The sequence below is a fragment of the Panthera leo genome, chromosome D1, assembly GCF_018350215.1.
Source record: "Panthera leo isolate Ple1 chromosome D1, P.leo_Ple1_pat1.1, whole genome shotgun sequence".
In the NCBI taxonomy this organism is placed as follows: Eukaryota; Metazoa; Chordata; class Mammalia; order Carnivora; family Felidae; genus Panthera; species Panthera leo.
This window is the reverse complement of record NC_056688.1, coordinates 53,858,112-53,877,291: the sequence shown is the minus strand read 5'-3', so window position 1 is coordinate 53,877,291 and position 19,180 is coordinate 53,858,112. Positions and strand designations below refer to the sequence as shown.

General features: G+C 49.4%; 1 protein-coding gene across 3 annotated transcripts in view; it reads left to right on the top strand.

Moving 5' to 3' along the window:
• The first annotated feature begins 43 nt into the window (after positions 1-43).
• Positions 44-19,180, top strand: part of USP35 (ubiquitin specific peptidase 35) — a 57,865-nt gene continuing 38,728 nt past the window's right edge. The window contains exons 1-8 of one of the 3 annotated variants that reach the window (XM_042907281.1): positions 3,580-4,311; positions 5,486-5,608; positions 6,272-6,953; positions 7,994-8,126; positions 9,637-9,766; positions 10,165-10,266; positions 11,823-11,981; positions 16,719-16,912. In XM_042907281.1, coding sequence (XP_042763215.1) covers positions 6,281-6,953; positions 7,994-8,126; positions 9,637-9,766; positions 10,165-10,266; positions 11,823-11,981; positions 16,719-16,912 — 1,391 coding nt within the window. In that variant the 5' untranslated portion in view covers positions 3,580-4,311; positions 5,486-5,608; positions 6,272-6,280. Of the gene's footprint in view, positions 332-3,579; positions 4,312-5,485; positions 5,609-6,271; positions 6,954-7,993; positions 8,127-9,636; positions 9,767-10,164; positions 10,267-11,822; positions 11,982-16,718; positions 16,913-19,180 lie in introns of those variants that run through there. The other 2 variants (XM_042907282.1, XM_042907280.1) reach the window with 2 other exon arrangements.

Here is a 19,180-nt window from a genome sequence, read left to right as displayed (position 1 = left end):
GGCCCCCGCTCCGGCTCCTCCCCGTTTCCCGCACCTCGCCCCTCCCCACGCTTCGTCCCGCAGCCCCGCAGCCCCGCAGCCCCGCAGCCTAGCGGCCGCGCGGCTGAGTCGAGCTCCCTGGGTACAAGCTTGTACAGAGCTGGGTGGGGAGTTTGGACTTTGCAGTGGAAGCAGCATCCCTGCCTGCTGAGCGGGACCTGGCGGAGGGCGTCCCCACTCCAGGGGGAGCAGAGGACTCGCCCTGACCTAGCCTGGCCTAGACTAGTCCTGCCAGGCCTGAGCGCCCCACCCAAGAGCTGGCTCTGAGGCAGGGGCCACCGGGGTCCCAGAGGTAAGGGGGTCGGGTCGTGTGTGCAGGTTGTGGGGAGTGTCTGCACCCTGGCGGTTCGAGAGCCCTGGGCACGCGCGAAGGGCTCCCAGAGTTTGGGGCTGGGAGAAGGGAGGTCCAGGTGCAACTTGGGCCTCGCTGTGTGACCTTGGGCGAGTAGCTGCCCCTCTCTGGGCTTCATCCTCTTTCATCACTTGTGTTTGGTGGTGATCCTGCCCTCCCCCTCAACCATGAAGCTCACCGGCCTTTCGTGGGGACCGCAGCCTCAGCCTGGGCTGGGCGCCAGTGCACCGGTATAACTGGAAGGAAGGGTGGGACTAAGATGGGGCACAAACTGGGGGGCTAAGAGGTCGCACCCGCCTGGAATGGGCTTCTGTTCTCAGCAACCTCGCCCGGGTATATTCCCTCTACAAGACATGAGACTCCTTGTGTGTTAGCCTGGTTCCCCGCCCTTCCAGAAACCCTGGGGTGGGGGTGGGGACATGTGAGGGGTGGCCCCAGCAGGGATGAGTGATTGTGGTGGGTTTCTGAGAAGGGAATATATGCTCCTACCCTCTTCTTTTCTCTCCTTCCATTCCCCTTCAGTAAAAGAGCTGTTGCTTTTTACCAGTAAAACCCTTTTTTTTCTTTCTTTCTAGGAGACAGTTTGGTGGCCCAGGCAAGGGCCTCCCAGTAGTAGGGCAAGGGGATTCTTTCAGGGCTGCCTTAGGTAGAAGAAATTAAGTTAAAAAAATTCAGAGACAGATATTGCTGTCCAGAGATCTGGGTGGGGGGAGGGTGCTGGGAGGGTCAGCTTAGTGCTCCCCAGGCAGCTCTGGCACCCAGGGGAGTCAGAGGAGGAAGACTGGGTGTGAGGGTCAGAGATAGAAGAAATGGGCTTCTTCACTCTTAGGTACTGGCTTAGGGCTTGGAGGGTCGTCTGTGCTCTGAGATAGGGAGAGGTTGAGACTTTCCTGAAGCCCCCTCCCCTGTCCCATTGGATTCTGTGAGCTTTTGGCCTGAGAGCTAACCAGGAACAGTTTTTGTTTTTTCCTTCTGCTTTGGTTGTTTGAGTCATTTTTAAAAGGCTAAAGCCTATTGGGTCCTGTCTGGTGACCTCTGTAGGGACTTTCTTGGCTGATGTTTGAGTCTTAGGGTTATGGATATGGAAGACCAGACCTGGCTGAAGAGAGGGCACTGACTGGGCCAGTCTCTGGAAGGTGTTTTCTGGTTATATCTTCAGTTGTATCTCATCTTGCTGTCACATGTTTCTCACTGGGCACTTAGCACTCCTTCACCTCTCTGCCTGGTCTTGTGCTGGGCACTAGGGCACAAATAGGGGATTGGATCTATTTCCAAAGAAGATCCTAGCCTAGTGAGAAGATAGACCTAGAATCCAGTGGCACTGCTGAGGGATGAGAAAAGCAAAGAGACTTGGATTGCAGAGGGGTTAGGAAAGGTTTCCCAGAGAAGGGGGCATGTGACCTGGGCATCAGAGGATGAGTCAGAATTTGCCAGGAGAGAAAAGGGAGAAGCCTTTCCCAGAAGAGAGGACATCACCAAAAGGTGGCCAGGAGGAAAAGCCCACTGTGCAAATTCCTTCAGATTTGTAACCAAACAGTGTTTGTCAAGTTCATGTCCATCCCTTCCCCCCATCAGCCAGGTGTCACAGAAAGGGCTTGAATGTCAAGCTCTGGAGTTTGGATCTTATGCTGAAGGGGCTAGGGAGCCTTGTGAGTTCTGAGCAAGGCATGGCAGGATGGAGCTTATCATCTAATGAGGTTAATCTGAAGATGTTATCAGGGTGGGTGGGTCAGAGAGACCAGGGAGGGATGAGGAAGCCTGAATTAGGGCCCAGGGTGTGGGGGCAGGGCAGGACATTATACACACTCCCCGCCCAGACACAGTGCTTTGGGGGTGGTGGAGATGAGTCAGTCTTCACCATGCAGGACCAGAGACCTGTCAATACACAGTGGAAATGCGAAGGGTCATCTGAGAGGGACAGATTAAAGGATCTGGGCCTTCCAGGGAGAGGGATTGTGATGTTCCTGTATGCTTAGTGTGTGCCCTGGAGCAGACTGGGGGTTGCTGGGACTGTCAGACTGAGAGGTATAAGCCAAGGGCTTGGGGAAGAGCAGCAGCGTTGGCGGGGAAAGGCTATGGGGTGGTTAGGCGGTCATCTCCCATTTTGGGGCTCCGAGGCTCAGAATGGTGAAAGAGCACCTCAGAATGGTGAAAGGCTATGGGCACCATGGGGCATAGTGCCTGGGCTAGATTCAAAGCCTGGACTCTATCCTGCAGAACACATACCTCTATTGGAGGATGGATTGAGGCAGGGAATGAGGAGATGAGTTAGGAGGCTACTGCACTAGTCCAGGCAAGAAGTAAAGAGGAGCTGATCTTGGGTGCTGCTGGAGCTCAGGGAGAGATAGGGGAAATGCTAAGTTGGCAGTGAGGACTAATGGATAAAATTCCTGGTAGAATCAGCAAGTTCCGGAGTGTGTGTCTGCTTGTCCCCTTCCCGGACAGTGTCTGTTTCCCCCCTCGGTGCGAAATAGCCCAAGAATAGACTCATGACTGCCCAGCTCTCATTTTTTTTTTTTACACCTTGTCCCATTCCCTGCCAGGGCTAAAATGGTCTCCATTTTCCAGGTGAAAAAACTGAGGAGCCTGGCAGGGACTCACCCAAGGTCACCTGGTGATTCAGAAGCAGAGAACCTGGGCCTCATGCTTTTAATGCAGGCTCTTCTGAGGGAGGTTACGGCTGCTGTGTGCTGCTGCATTTGGTGTGGGGCAGCTGTCTCTTGGGTCAGAGCCAGCACCGACAGGCCGTCTCCTTGTCCAGAGCCTAGAGGAGTAATCCAACCTCCCCTGAGGAATGCTGGCAGTCTGCTACTTCCTCCCCCAGGGAGACCAAGCGCAGGTTCTTATCCCACCCTGCCAAGGCTGTGTCCCTCTCTCTTGTTCATCCTCCACTTTTCCAACCATGCCCTAGGGAAATCAGGCCTTGTCTTGTCTGCTTTTTGTGGCCTGTGATGAGGTCAGGTGAGCTCCAAGCCTCTAAAACCCTTTTGCATGAATGCACCCAAGATATTGAGTGGGTTTAGTTGGTGACCATGGTGACAGCTGACCTCAGACTGCCTGTGTGGGAGTGGGGGCAGGTAGGCAGGGCTTGCTTGGAGTGGCCAGGCCACGGACTGCACAGAGGCTGCGTGGCTGGCCTCAGAGATCACAGACCTCACAGAATGGCGCTATTGATGAGCTTCCAGGTGCAAACCATCTTATGTGGTAGGTTTCAGGTAGAATGATATGAAATTGCCAACATCTGACCCTTTGCTTTCATGTGGTTCAACCTGATATCATTTATCCCCATTTTGCAGAAAAGAGGCTTATGATGTGATCTGCTCAAGGACACATAATGAGTTGCAAGACTAAAATAATATTTGCCTAAGGTCACACTAGAATGTAGGACTCCTCATTCGTAATCTGTTTTTCTTTCCATTTCCAGAACCTTCCGTAGTCCCAGAACTCCATTTCTGCCTGCCCCCAGGTTCTCTTCCTCCACACATGATGTCAATATCTCATCGATTAGGGCTTCTTTTGGCTGCCTGAGTAACAGGATTTCTTGGCATCCTTGGTTGAGAGCATATTAAGTCCACTGGCCTGGAGGGCAGGGGTTGGGTTTTGCAGGGACGGTCTATAAGGGAGGTTGGTCACAAGCACTGCCTAGGAAAGAAAGGACCAGGGATGAAGGGAGATCAGTTTTAAGAGGTCTTTTGAGATTATGCCTTGCACTGGCACTCTTGACCAACGTGTTTGCCGCCACCCCCAGACTTTTAGGGACGAGAAATTCCTAAGGGCATGGATTTTGCTTCTAAAGTGAAGGGGACTGATACCTTCTGAGCACTTTCCTGTGCCCAGCACCATGCTGAGGACTTTATATTTGCTTTAACAACAACCCTGCAGGGTGGAACCAGGCTCAGAGAGCAGAAGTAACAGTGATGGTAAGAAGACTTCATTTGTGGTTGAATCTTATTTGGAGTAAAGAGTTCAACACATTATTCCAGGAGGCTTGGAGTGGGCCCTAGGCATATGAATTTGTACTAAGTACCCAGGTGACTCTGAGGCAGCCAAGCCAGTATTTGGGGACCACTGATCTGTACTCTGGCTTCACCCACAGTAATCTCGGAGATGCCAGCCACTGAGAAATAAGCCCTAGTGCTTGCCCTGAGGAGCTCACAGCCTTGTGAGAGAGACAGAGACTTAAACAAATGGGCCCATTGCTTGGTAACACGTGCCATAATGGAAGCTTGGTCTCAGCCAAGAGCCGGAACAGAGAAGGGAGCATCTCCATAGGGCCTGGCACAGAGTCGGGGGCCCACAAGATCTGTGGTTCTGAATAAAAGTTTCTGGCTCCTCATTTAGTGAATGTCTGGCTTGTCTTCACACCAACTCCAGCTCTCAAGAATAGTTTTTACGGAGCCAATAAGTTTAAACATCTGGACGCTGAACCTTGTATCAGGTCCTGCCTAGAGTGGGATTATACGAAGAAGCAAAGAAATGGCTGTCTTCTAGAAGCTGAAAGTTGGATGTTAGGAGCACAAGCTTTACCTTTGTGAACAAGCTTGAGAAGCAGGAGAAAAGTGGGTCAGCTTGGGAGAAAGGCTTCCAGGAAACTGCCCAAAGGGAGGAGAAAGGGAAGGCTATTGTGGCTCAGAGGAATAAGGTAGCAGTAACTCACCGTATTTTGCATTTGTTTCTTCAACAAATGCCTACTACGGATCAGGCACTGGGCTAGGTGAGTGAACAAAACTGACATGGTTCCTGCTGTCAGGAGCCTATATAGTATAGTGGAGGAGGCTGACTTCATCCAAGTGATCATGATAAGTGCTATAAAGGACAGGGTGCCCTGAAATTGTTAACAGGGGTGTTTGACCCAGACAAAGAGGTTGGGGAGGGCTTCCTTGAGGAAGTGAATTTGAACCGGAAGTCTGCAGGGTGAGTCAAGGAGGGAGGAGCATATGCAAAGGGCCCAGTGGCAGGGAGAACACAGTGAATCAAGAGTGAGGGGCTGGTGTGGGATCAGGCTGGGGGGGGGGGGGGGGCAGGCAGGGCCTTGAGCGTGCAAGTCTGTGGAGCCAGGGCCACACAGACATGAAATGTTCTGCTTTATTGGAGGGAATTATGTGACCCCAGCTATAATGGAGGAAGAGGCTACAGGTGGCTGTAGGAATGGAGGGTGAGGGATGAATTCACGCCTGGAGGTCCAGGGATATTCTAACTGAAGACAGGGTGTTTGAGGTAAGCTCTGAAGGAAAATAGGAGTTTGGCTGGCTGTGTGAATGTGTGGTGGTCGTGGAGGTCCTGGGAGATAGGATGTTTCAGGCAAAAGGCACAGCATACACAAAAACGTGGAGTCTTCGAAAGGTGTAGATCACTTGGGAAATGGCAAGAACTGGATTTGGGGCAGAATAAAGTGTGCGGGGATCTCCCTGTTAGTTCTTCCTTGGGACCCTAAGCCCTCCCTCCCCGGAGGTGTGATTTTGTGTGTGTGTGTGTGACCCTTCCCTTCCCCCCCCCAGGATGGGACTTGGCCAAGGTTCTGGACAACAGCTTCTATATCCAGCTGCTACTTGCCCCAAGAGCGGATGAGGTCACCAGGGATGCCTGGGGAGAGGAGGGCAGAAGAGTGGGGAAAGGGGTGGAAGGTTCAGATATTGCCTTTATGAGATTAAAAGGGCTCATCAGCAATAACGACAACTCCCTGGGGCTCATTACATGCCTGGCATTGTGTTTTACTTCATTGCATACCTCCCAGTGAGGCAGGTATCCTCGCCCCATTTCACAAATGAGAAAACCGAGGCCCAGAGAGGTGGTTGCTCGCCCCAAGTCTTAGTTCCGGGGGCTCGCTTGGGGAACTGGACCTGCTGGACAGAGTGTGACCCTGCTCCCTGTTCCCTGCAGCGCGGCATCATGGACAAGATCCTGGAGGCGGTGGTGACATCCTCGTACCCCGCGAGTGTGAAGCAGGGCCTGGTGCGGCGCGTGCTGGAGGCGGCGCGGCAGCCGCTGGAGCGGGAGCAGTGCCTGGCGCTGCTGGCGCTGGGCGCGCGCCTCTACGTGGGCGGCGCGGAGGAGCTGCCGCGCCGCGTGGGCTGCCAGCTGCTACACGTGGCCGGTCGCCACCACCCGGAAGTCTTCGCCGAGTTCTTTAGCGCGCGCCGCGTGCTTCGCCTGCTGCAGGGTGGCGCCGGCCCGCCCGGCCCCCGTGCTCTCGCCTGCGTACAGCTCGGTCTGCAGCTGTTACCCGAGGGGCCCGCGGCCGACGAGGTGTTTGCGCTGCTCCGGCGGGAGGTGCTGCGCACGGTGTGTGAGCGCCCGGGGCCCGCGGTCTGCGCGCAAGTCGCCCGGTTACTGGCGAGGCATCCGCGCTGCGTCCCCGACGGCCCGCACCGCCTGCTTTTCTGCCAGCAGCTGGTGCGCTGCCTGGGTCGCTTCCGTTGTCCGGCCGAGGGCGAGGAGGGCGCCGTGGAGTTCCTGGAGCAGGCCCAGCAGGTGAGCGGGCTCCTGGCGCAGCTGTGGCGCACTCAGCCCGCTGCCATCCTGCCCTGCCTGAAGGAGCTGTTTGCCGTCATCTCTTGCACAGGTGTGTGTGCGCGGGGGCTGGCGTGGGGGCTCGTGTGCTCCATGAGCCCAACGTGCGCCGGGCAGGTGGCTGTAGGTGCGGGTTCCCGTGCTTGGTGTGCCCTGTGGCAGGTGTGTGTAAGGGGCTAATGCGCAGGTGGGGGAATGCAATGTTCCTTACTTTAATTAGGGCTATCCTGGGGTCCTGCTGTGGGTCTTATCCTGTGGTGCGTGATGGGCACACTCAGGAGCAGACTGCTGGGTGAGGTGAAGGAGGGACCCAGATCATGCTGGCCAGAAGCAGGACTAGGGTCTGAGTGAGACAACAGGAAAGGGGTGGTGTCCTCATGCCCTTTGGGTCAGGTGGGTTTTGTAGAAGGGTGACTTTCGATTCAGATTTTGAGAGATGGGCAGCAGCAGGGGCAAAGTGTACCAAGCAGGCAGAGGTGAAGCTCCGGAGTCACGATGAAGCCTGAACATCTCAACTCTGAAATGTAAACGCTTGGTCCTCCATTGGCAATTGTGGTACTTGGACTACAGTAGAAACGAGTGAAATAAGATCTGTGCCTTCCCTGATTATAGGGCTGTTCAGTTGAGAGGAAAGGAATGCACCTGGTGGGACAAAGAGAGCCAAGGTCAGGTGTATAAGCTCTTATCCAGTTGGACAACAGATTTTGATAACTAAATGTTCTTTCTCATCTCTAGTCCTTTGTGTGGTTCCACCTGGAATGTCCTCCCTCAAGTCACACAGCCCTTCTATCTGTTCTTGCCAGCCCTAATGTTACCCTTTCTTACAGATTTTGCCTATATAGGTACAATTGGTGGTGGTGAGGGGGTGGTCAGTGCTTTCTCTGTGCCCAGTACAGGGCACGTGAAGGTTTGTTGAGTGAATAAGCTAAGGTGGGATTGGAGGCTGTGATGCTGTAGGAGTTAAGGGGGTGGCCCCTCTGTGCTCTTTTCAGAAGCCTAGCCTAGTTCCTTGGCAGCATGAAGGCATGGGGTATTGGGGGAGGTGAGGCGTCTACCTATCTTGCTAAGCTCATCCCAGTTCCCCTATTCCAGAGGAAGAGCCTCCGTCTAGCGCCCTGGCCAGCGTGGTCCAGCACCTCCCATTGGAGCTAATGGATGGTGTCGTCCGGAACCTCAGCAATGATGACAGTGTGACAGACTCTCAGATGCTGACGGCCATCAGCAGGTGGGCTGAAGGCTGGGTGGGGATCAGGTCTCTCTCCTTATACTGGGTGCGGTTGCTGGGCTAGATTTAGTGTCAGGAGGTCCAGGCCCTCATGCTTTTTCATTCATCCATACTTTTTTGAGTCCTGCTCCGTGCCCGGCCTAGGACTGGATGTGGGAGACACAGAGAGCCTTTCCCTAGCAGTGCTCTCAGGTTGGTTGCCAACTCTGTGATCCCGGACAAGTCAGTGAACTCTTTGAGCCTCCGTTTCCCCCTCTGTAATAGCAAAGGTGGTGTCAGAAGTTGTTAGGCTTCCATGGGGTCATACTAGAAGCTGCAAGTATATTATGAAGTGCATTCTGAGTTTGGCAGGTATGATAAATGGAGTTTGGATGCTTTTCAGCTCATTGCTTTTGCATATCTCCTCACCTCATTTGAATGTCATCGAACCTGTGATCTAGCCCCACCTGCTGGTCCAGTGATCCTAGAATATACTGCCTACCCTCCTCCCTGCAGGCCTTTGGCCCTGTAGATCCCACTCACCTGGCATGCTTCCCCTGCCATGCTTTCCATACCTGTGTGCAGATCTACTATCTCCAGTGGGCCTTCCTGAATTTCTTGTCTTTAGTGGGGAAGAGTGTGGGCTCCAGAAGTAAGTTGTCCTGGCTCTACTGCTTCTAGCCTGTGTGACTTTGGGCAAGTTACTACACCTCTGTAGGTCTCAGCTTCATTTATAAAATGTTGTGTAATTGAACCCATCTTATGGGGTCGTTGCAAGGATTAAATAACACGTGTAAAGTGCTTAGAGCAGTGGTGATAATTACCATCATAATTATTATGACCTTATTCTTTTGTTGTTCGACCTCTTTATAGTATAGTCTACTGAGTCCAAAAGTAATGATACAGTGACATTTTCCTGAGTGCCTTCTATGTGGCAGCTTCATGCTGTGTGCATACAAGCATTATCTTGTGGGGGTCAGATGGGTTAATACATGTAAGGCAGATGGAGTAGTGCTTGGTGCAGAATTAATACCATGAGAGTTAGCTATTGTTACCTCTTTTAATCCATACCACAGTCCTGTGAGGTAGGTATTGTCCCCATTTTACAGAGGAGGAAACTGAGGCTAGAGAAAGTGACGTGGTCTAGGTCACAGGCAAGGGTCTGCTGGAGCCAAAGCTTCCAACCTTGGGGCAGTGCTCCTGTGGTTGGGCCCCATGGTCCAGACAGAGACAGTTGAAAGCCCTAGTCTGCCACTGCAGCCTCGTGTGTGGCGGGGGAGTGAGGTTTGGGCTGTTGAGAGGGCCTGTCCCACCTCCTGCTGCACTGGGAGCCCCAGTCTCTGCCAGATGCCTGTGCTGGGCTCATTTGCAGTTCTCAGAGGTGTCTTGTCCATCCCACGGACCCCAGGGCTGCTCTGTGTAGGTGCGGATAAGTGTGGGGTCTCAGGACATCATGGCTAGTGCCTGGGCTGCCCCCACCCAGGCTTTTGGGCCTCCCTGGTCCTTGTGTCATTGTCACTCCCCTCACCAGGATGATCGACTGGGTGTCGTGGCCCCTGGGGAAGAACATTGACAAGTGGATCATTGCACTGTTGAAGGGTTTGGCCGCTGTTAAGAAGTTCAGCATCTTGATTGAGGTTTCGCTTGCCAAAATTGAGAAGGTTGGTGGCCCCTGTCCTAGCCCTGGCTTACAGCTTTTCCCACTCTCTCTTGCCAGGGGCAGTGTGGGTCTGGGAGGCAGAGCACTGGGGCTCTCACCCAAGCTTGCTGTGACCCGGGATAATTCACTGCCCCTCTGTGGGCCTCAGGTTTCCCACATTGATTTCTCTGCTCATTCAAGAATATGTGTCTGTCACTTTGGGTCTGTCTATCCATCCCTCCCATCAGATATCTGTGTTACTACCCATCTGTCCATCGACTAGATCTGTGGCATGTCTGTGTTCTTGGTCTTGCATGGGTCTGTTGCCTCTGGTGTCTCTGATCACCTCTCAGGCCTGTGGCTACACTTGGCCTCTGTGGCCCAGGTGTGGGGGACTCCTCACCAGGGACTCTCTTCCAGGTTTTCTCCAAGCTTCTGTACCCCATTGTCCGGGGAGCTGCCTTGTCTGTCCTCAAGTACATGCTCCTGACCTTCCAGCACTCCCATGAAGCCTTCCACCTGGTAAGGGCCCCGCGTGCTGGCCTGAGGATGGGCGGCCCTTCATCCCCCACTGGTTTGGGTGGAGAGCAGACATGCTGTCTCTGTTGGGGTTGGGGGTTTGAAGCCCAAGACCTTAAAATCCAGGATATTAGGACTGGAGGAGACTTGAGACTCCATTTTGCGGGAGTTTTTTAGGAGACTAAGGCCAGAGAATTTGCATGGCCTCCCAACAGGCCCGTAGTAGAGTGACAGCCCTAGAATGAAGTCAGCTACTGTTCTTTGGGTGCCTGCTGTGTGCTAGGCACAGTGCTAAATGCAGGACACATATTAACTGTCAGCCCTAAAGGAGAGTCTGTCCTTTTTTCCGTTTTTCAGCTGAGGAAACTGCAATTTAGGGAGGCTAAATCACTTGTCCCAGACACACAGCTGGTGAGCAGTACAGGGAAGATTTCTAGCAAAGTTGGTCTGACTTCTGACCCATTGTCTTTCTTATACCTTGCTGCTGACCAGCACCTGGGCGGCGTGGCCTCCAGCTCAGGGCCCTTTCTGCTATCTTTGGGGCTGTCCCTTGGGAAGGACAGCTTGTAGTCCTTGGCAGGGGGGGTGGGTGGGTACCTTCCTGCCTTTCTTCCCTAGATCTGCAGATGGGTCCCTAGATACTCATGGCTCCTGGTCAGGGCATAAATGTCATGCTTTATGATTTGCTGCAGTGGGAAAAGCACAGAACCAGGGATTGGAGTAGTTGGGATTGATTCCCATCTCTGCCATTTGCCAGATGTGGTGACTTTGGGCCAGGTGTTTACCTCTGAGGGCTTGGAACAGGGTAAGCCCCTAGGATGGTGGGAGAGTGTTAGATGAGATGATATTTGTCAAAAGCCTGCCACAAGTTCCTTTCCAGGGACTGGACAGATACTTGTTTATTTGCATCCTTCTCCTGAGCTCCCTGCTCCCAGTTCCTGTGGGCTGACTCTGTCCATCCCTGGGACATTATGGTAGAGCACCCCCATGGTTTGAAAGTTAGCACTCTGTAGCACAGAGGAAAGAAACAGGCTTTGGATTCAGACAGACACATGTGTTACTTCTCCCATAACACATAGGGGAAGTTCTTGGTAAATTATGTAATCTCTCCAACCTCAATTTCTTCATCTATAAGATGGGAGTAATAATTGCCAAATAAAGTCATTGTGAGGGTGAAGTGCTTGACCTGTAAGTGTTTGGTGAAAGAATGATGGTGGAGAGAAGAGTAGTCCTGATCACTCAGGCTAGGCTCTCCTAGAAGGCCAGTTGGCTGAAGCTTATCAGCTGGGCTTGGGTTCAGGCCTCCTCTCAAGTGTGGGAAGGAATTATTTATCCCATTTGACAAATGAAGAGACTGAGGCAGGATATCCAAGGTCATGTGTATTGTGAAAAGAGTCACTTGCCTGCATAGCATGGAGTCCCATGTAGATAAGGGGGATAGTGGCAGGTGGAAGAGCTCCCTGCCTCAAGGAGCTCTGGGTATTTTCAGCACTGACCACCAACCCATGGCTCACATGAGTGGTAAATGTACTGAGCCTAATCCTCCTCTCCTCTCACAGCTCCTCCCTCACATCCCCCCCATGGTGGCCTCTCTGGTCAAGGAGGACTCCAACTCGGGGACCAGCTGCCTGGAGCAGCTGGCGGAGCTGGTCCATTGCATGGTCTTCCGGTTTCCAGGCTTCCCAGATCTGTATGAGCCTGTCATGGAGGCCATTAAGGTGAGTGACGGTCTCCCACTGCTCCCTTGCCCTACTCCAAAAAAGGTGCTGGTTTGGGCCTTGCTCAATGCCATAATACCCTAATACAGGTTAGTGACAGCCCCCCATCATTTGGTCTCTGCCTGTCTCCCATCACCTCCCCTGGCCCACCTGTGCTTCAGGCACACTGAACCACCTGCCATTTCCCCAGATGGGTCACCTCTCTTGATTTTCCAAGCCTTTGCATATGTCATTCTTCTAACTATAAACTGTTCTCTTGATCTGCCTGGATAGCTCCTGTTTCCATTGAATCTTCTCCACTAAGGCTCTGCTCAAGTGTTACTTCCCTCAGAAAGCTTTTCCTGACAACTCTCGATAACCCCCTCTCCACTGCAGGCTGGGTCAGGACTTCTTTGAGCTTCTACAGCTCCCACATCCCTTTGTCACGTGCTGTCACTGTCTATCTGTGTGTCTGTCTCCCCCAGCTGTAGCACTCCAGAGCAGGGATTGTTTACCTGTGTTCACATGGCTTTACTGATGCTCTGCTTTGTGCAAGACCCAGCTTGGGAACTGGGGACACGGGCTCGAGGCAGAACAAGTCTCCTCCACTGAGGAGCTTGCAGCCTAGCGGGGTGACAGGCCTGCCCAGAAGTCACTCTGATCTAAGTGTCTTAGGAAACACCTGTGAGGAACCAGAGACAGGAAGGATCATCCCCAGTTGGAGGGGGAAGCTACCGGGAAGAAGGAGATTCTGACCTGGGCTTGCTAGGTTGCTAGGACAATAACATTTGTAGGTGTAGTGCAACATTTGACAGTGTTTTCCATATATTTTGTTTGTTAATGCCCACAAGAAACAAGCAGGTACTATTGTTACCTGAATCTCATAGATGAGGGAAATGAGACTTGGAGAGGCTTGGTGACTTGTGCAAAGTCATGCAGGTAGTGAGAGACCTAAGCAGGGTGCTTGGTTGCTGAGCCCTTTCCCATTGCCTGATACAGAGGACAGGTCCAAGTGTGGGTGAAAGATGTCTAGGTAGGTGGTGGCCCTTATTATAGACCCTCTGATCTGACTTTCGTTTCCGTAGTCACAGCAGATAGATAACCTGAAAAGCGTCCCACTATAGAACACCTAGAAATGCTTGTTAAAATATAACAAACGTCTTTTTAAGTACATAGCTGAGCTTGCAAGAAAGTAATGGGGAATCCCCAGGGGCCAAAAAGGAAGCGAGAACTGGAATCCAGAAAGGTAAGTGAGAGATGATGCTCTTTTTGCCCTGGGGTGGGGAGGGAACGAGGGAGGGTGAAACCTTAGTCACTAAGCAGCTTGAGCTTGTAGGGACAGGGGGTGAGGCTTAGGGCCTGCTCCCACTAGGGCATTAGCACTAAGAAGCCCGTATATTCTAGGACCCAAGAAAGGCTTTATTGTTGGCAAATGAGCGACCTAGAAAAAATACATGCATGTCAAGTAGATGTTGAGGAAACTTTTCTGGCTTTGTCTGCGCTCAGGATTGAGAAAAATGAATTTTGTAATCATTGGCCTGCTCTCTTATGGGTTTAGGGTTTGAGTTCTCACTGTTTTTGTGGTTGTGGGACTCCACAAAGGCACTAAGTAAGCTTAGGCACTAACATTAAAAATGGTTATGAACTTGTAATACCCAAGAGTTGCCTCATAGAAACAGAAATGAAAATGCTTTCAAGTCACAAAGATAAACTACTGCTAAAGATGAGTTTATAATCCAAAAATGACAAAACACACAAGGGAACAATCCACCATGAGTGAGAGAGAGTAGATGCAATCAGCAAAACCTCTGGCATTTACTTGGGTCTTGGCAGTTTTTCCAGCCTGAGAATTTGAGAGAGCCTGCCTACAATACAAGTGGGTACCTTGCTAGATCACAAGCTGCCTGTCACTGGAGGTAGATGAGCAGAGAGGACAGGGCTTTGACTTGGGGGAAGTGACTATTACTGTTTCCTATTAGCCTGTGAGCTTCTGGAGGGCAGGGACCATGTTTTGACCTCTGTGTCCTGCAAATATGTGAGTGAATTAGCATATGGAGAATGCTCTCCTGGAGGTGTGAATGAAGAGGAGGGAGCATGGCCCTGCACTGGGCCCTGAGGGAAACCCACACTGAGTGAGACCCAGGCTTTTCACACTAGGGGCTGTGGTCTGATCCAGGGGACAGTGAGTCTGTAAATACCTTTACCACTAGGTGCAGGCAGCTAGGCTTTATAAGTATAGAGAACATGTGTACCCCACTTGAGAAGATCTGGGAAAGTCTTGTAGAGAGGGGATATAGGAGTTAAGCTTTGAGGGATGGGGACTGGCAGGATGAAGCCCTCCTTTCCAGAGGCGTCAGAGGGAAAGGTGTGGGAGGGGAATGCGCAGTTTGTCAACAGAGTGGAAGGGACATCAGAAAGATCAGACTGGAGGTCCTGAAACCAGACTGATTCTGTTCAATCTAGCAGATAGGGGCTTCCCAAACATTTCCTCCGAATACTTGAGCCCAGAAAGGGGAGTTACCCAAGCAGCCTGACATAAGCTCAGTGTTTCTCTAAAATCTCATTTTATCTCAGAGATTCAAATATGGATTTCATAATGATGAACATTTGTTTTAATGTAAACATTTTTATTCCTTGAATATTAGAGAATATAGCTCCAAGGGAGGTGTGCTGTATTTGCCCTGTGGCTTTGAACACCTTTTGATATAAACTAGTTTGAGAGGCAAGAGAGCAATGTATCCATAGAATTTTTAAAAAATTTTTTTCTAAGATTTATTTACTTATGGAGAGAGAGAGAGAGAGAGAATGAATCCTAGGCAGTCTCTGGGCAGAGCCTGTCTTGAGGCTTGAACTCATGAGCTGTGAGATCATGGCCTGAGCTGAAACCCAGAATCAGATGCTTAACTGACTAAGCCACCCGGGCACCCCTCTCCATAGGATTTTATGGGGTTTTTTATAAAATTTTTTTTTTTTTTTTTTAGTTTTTAGTTTTGAGAGAGAGAGCATGAGCAGGGGAGGGGCAGACAGAGAGAGACACACACAGAATCCAAAGCAGGCTTCAAGCTCTTAGCTGTCAGCACAGAGCCCAGTGTGGGGCTTGAGCTCATGAGCTGTGAGATCATGACCTGAGCCAAAGTCGAACGCTTAACCAACTGAGCCACTCAGGCACCTTGGATTTTATTGTTTATAAAGTTCTTTTACATCTCTTCCATGAGCACATTCTTCTTTGTATAAAGGCTCCTCTATAAATAAGTTCTGGAAGGTTCTCTTAGGCAGTTTCTCTGGGAGCTGTGGTACTTGCTAAGGGAGCCATTGTATATAAATTTCCAGTAACATTAGGAGCTTGAAACTTACTTCATGGTTTTATGTTCCTAAGAGTACCAAGTTACCTTCTTTGGGAAAAATGACATTTGATGTTTTTTTTTTTCTGTAGTGTGGATAGTTTTGCATCTTTGTGTGTGTGTGTGTACTTGTCTACATGCGTGAAGTTCTCTTTTTTTCTTATTGCCTTTTTGTCCCTATTCATGTTTTGTGTGGAGTGGGAATTGGATAGGGAATAATAGGAAGAAAAAAGAAGGGACTAAGAAGATAACGAGCTTGCATCTTTTTATCTTGGCTTGGAAGTTCTTACTTTTTTTTTTTTTTTTTCTTTCTTTTATCATTTGTGAGAGTTGACTGATCTGGTAAATGTTCTTGGGAAATGAACAAATAGAAGCGTTAAACCACTGCTTGAACCGGACCTTTTGCAGTGGTCAGACGATGTGCACTGGGGAGACTAGGGCTTTCAATGCTCAGCTGGTTTGAAACTCTGGAGGCTCGGACAAATCTGGGGACTGTGCTTAGGATCTGGAAATAATAGGGCTTTGAGGAACGTCATGTAAATCTGTTAAGTAACTCTCTATTATGCCTAGGTGTTTTCCTTTAAAATAGATTATCATTAGAACCCGTGTTGGGTAATGTTCTTTTAGGTGCACGTTTTAATGTGAGGAGAATGAGTAAGAAAGCATGCTAATCCCTGAGCCCTTGACCAGGAACCCATACCTCAGGCCCCCAGGACCCTCCACCATCCTGTCTGTGACCAGGGATCCATACCTTAGGCCCCCAAGACCCTCCACCATCCTGTCTGTGGGATCTTGCTTGGAGGCGGTGACTAATTAAACCTGATGGCAAACCTAAAAGTAGAAGAAGTGGGAGCATCATTGTGTGCATACTCACAGGCACAGTGAGAGTATGGCATGCCAAATTGATATGCCTCACTTGATGCATATGAGGACATTGAGTCTGAGAGGCTCACTGACCATGGCCAGGCAGCTAGTTAAGACAAGAGTCAGGATTAGGACTGAGATCTTGACTCTGTTGAATCTGTTGACTGGTGAGCCTGTGTGGTCATTGCTTAGAGTCTGCTGTACCCTGGGCTCCTCTAAGAACATGTGGATTATTTGCTTACTGCTTGTATGTCCCTGGAAAATTCTTTTCTCTGAGTCTTAGTTTTTTCATCTATAAGATGGGAATTTTATACCTTCCTAATAAGACAGTTGTGACATGAAAAGGTCATATAGAAGTCCCACGTGTCAGAATGAGAATCTAGAGTAAGTCTGGAAGCAGAAAGCTGTTAACACATATATCGAGAACATTTGTGGGGCAGTGTGCTTGGGTAGGGGTGGGGTAGGCCATAGTCCAAGAAGACTTCCCAGAGGAAGTGATATTTTTAGAGCTGACCGTGGTCCCCACCATCCTGCTAACTTGTTCCCTCCTCAGGACCTCCATGTTCCCAATGAGGACCGCATCAAGCAGCTGCTGGGGCAAGATGCCTGGACCTCGCAGAAGAGTGAGCTGGCTGGTTTCTACCCCCGGCTCATGGCCAAGTCAGACACGGGCAAGATTGGTTTAATCAATTTGGGAAACACATGCTACGTGAACAGCATTCTTCAAGCCTTATTCATGGCTTCTGAGTAGGTGCTGCTTTCATATTTCCTCTCTGCCCCTGCCTCTCTCCTTTGGGCTCCCTGGTGAATGGGGGTGGGGATGGGGGTTTGGAGAGGATGGGTCTTGCTTTGCATTGCTGGCATAATTCCCTGCAGTCTGTAGGTCTTGATGGGGCAAGTGAGAGGTCCCAGAGGGCTCTAGGCCATTGCCAAGGCAGAAGGTCAACACTGGATGGGAGCTTGAGATGGGACTTCAGGGGCTAGAACAGGTTTTGCACAGGGTTGGTCAACATCACTGATTTTTCCCCTGGGTGGATTGTGTCTTTCCGAATAGAACTTCCATTCATCCTGGTCTTAGACATCCCCTGCTCCCTCTACTAAAACAAAATCTTTTTTCTCAGTGGCTACCTATCCAACATAAGGTTTGCTTAAAAATCACTCAAAGTTTCAGCCACAGAAGTGGACATCTTTTCCCCCCAATTTGTGTGTGTGTGTGTGTGTGTGTGTGTTTAAAATGCACATAACATTTACTGTATTAACCGTTGTAATTGTGCAGTTTAGTGGTAAATGCATTCACATTGTTGTACAACTTTCCATCATCCATCCATGTAACTTTCATCTTGTAAATCTGAAACTCTATACTTTAATTAAACAATAACTTCTCATGTTCCCATTCTCCCTTCCCCCAGCCTCTGACAACCTTATTATACTGGCAACCCAAGTGTTTTTACATTTTGGCTATCGTGAATAATGCTGCTGTGAACATGGGTGTACAAATAACTTTTGAGATACTACTTTCAATTTTTCTGCATATATGTCTAGAAGTGAAATAGTTGGGTCCTAGGGTAGTTCTATTTTTAATTTTTTGAGGAACCTCTGTACTGTCTTCCACAGTGGCTGCACCAGTTTGCATTCCCAGTGGTGCATGAGGGTTTCAGTTTGTCCATATCCTCCCCGACATTTCTGTTTTTTGACAGTAGCCATCCCAGTGGGTGTGAGGTGGTATTCCGCTGTAGTTTTGATTTGCATTTTCCTAATGATCAGTGATGTTGAGCATATTTTCATGTGCTCATTGGCCATGTGCTCAGTCTCTTCCCAGATACATTAATTGCAAATATTTCTCCCGTAATCTGGGTTGCCTTTTTGATCTGGATATTTTAAAAATTTTTGTTGAAGTTGTATTTATTATTGAGATATATTTGACATTCTATTAACTTCAAGTGTACAATATATCTGATATAGTATGTCTTATGAAATGATCACCACGATAAGTCTGGTTAACATCCATCACCACACACAATTAAAATTTTTCTTTTGTGTGATGAGGACTTTTAAGATGTACTCTATTAGCAACTTCCAAGTATACAATACAGTATTATTAACTATAGTCACTGTGCTATACATTAAATCCCAGGACTTGTTATTATAACTGGAAGTATGTACCTTTTGACGACCTTCACCTATTTCACCCACTCCCCACCTCTGGCAACCACCAATCTGTTCTCTATATCTATTATTTTGTTTGATTCCATATATAAGTGACATCACACAGTATTTGTGTTTTTCTGTCTGACTTCACTTTCCATAATGCCCTCTAGGTTCATCCAATTGTCATAAATTGTAGAATTTCCTTCATTCTCATGGCTGAGTAATATTCATTACATGTATAAGGAATATATGTATTTTAGGATATTTAGGATATTAGGATATGTATTTAGGATATTAGGATATCAGATATGTGATTTGCAAATATTTTCTCTTATGCTGTAGGATGCCTTCTTATTTTGTTGATGGTTTCCTTTGATGTGCAGAAGCTTTTTAGTTCGGTGTAGCCCTGCTTGTTTATTTTGCTTTTGTCATCTTTATTTTTAGTGTCAGATCCAAAAAAAATCATCACCAAGATGATGTTAAGGAGCTTACAGATTATATATATATGTATGTATGTATGTGTGTGTGTGTGTGTGTGTGTATGTGTGTATATATATATATATATATATATATATATATATATATATGTGTATATATTTTACTTTTAAGTTTGTTTATTTTGAAAGAGAGAACACTCAAGCAAGGGAGGGGCAGAGAGAATCCCAAGCAAGCTCTGCACTGTCTGTGAGGAGCCTGGACATGGGGCTCCAACTCATGAAACTGTGAGATCATGACCTGAGCTGAAATTAAGAGTCAGATGTGTAACTCAGGCACCCCAGACTATGTTTTCTTATAGAAGTAAGATGGTTTCAAGTCTCATGTGCAAATCTTAATCCATTTTGAGTTGATTTTTGTGTATGTTGTAAG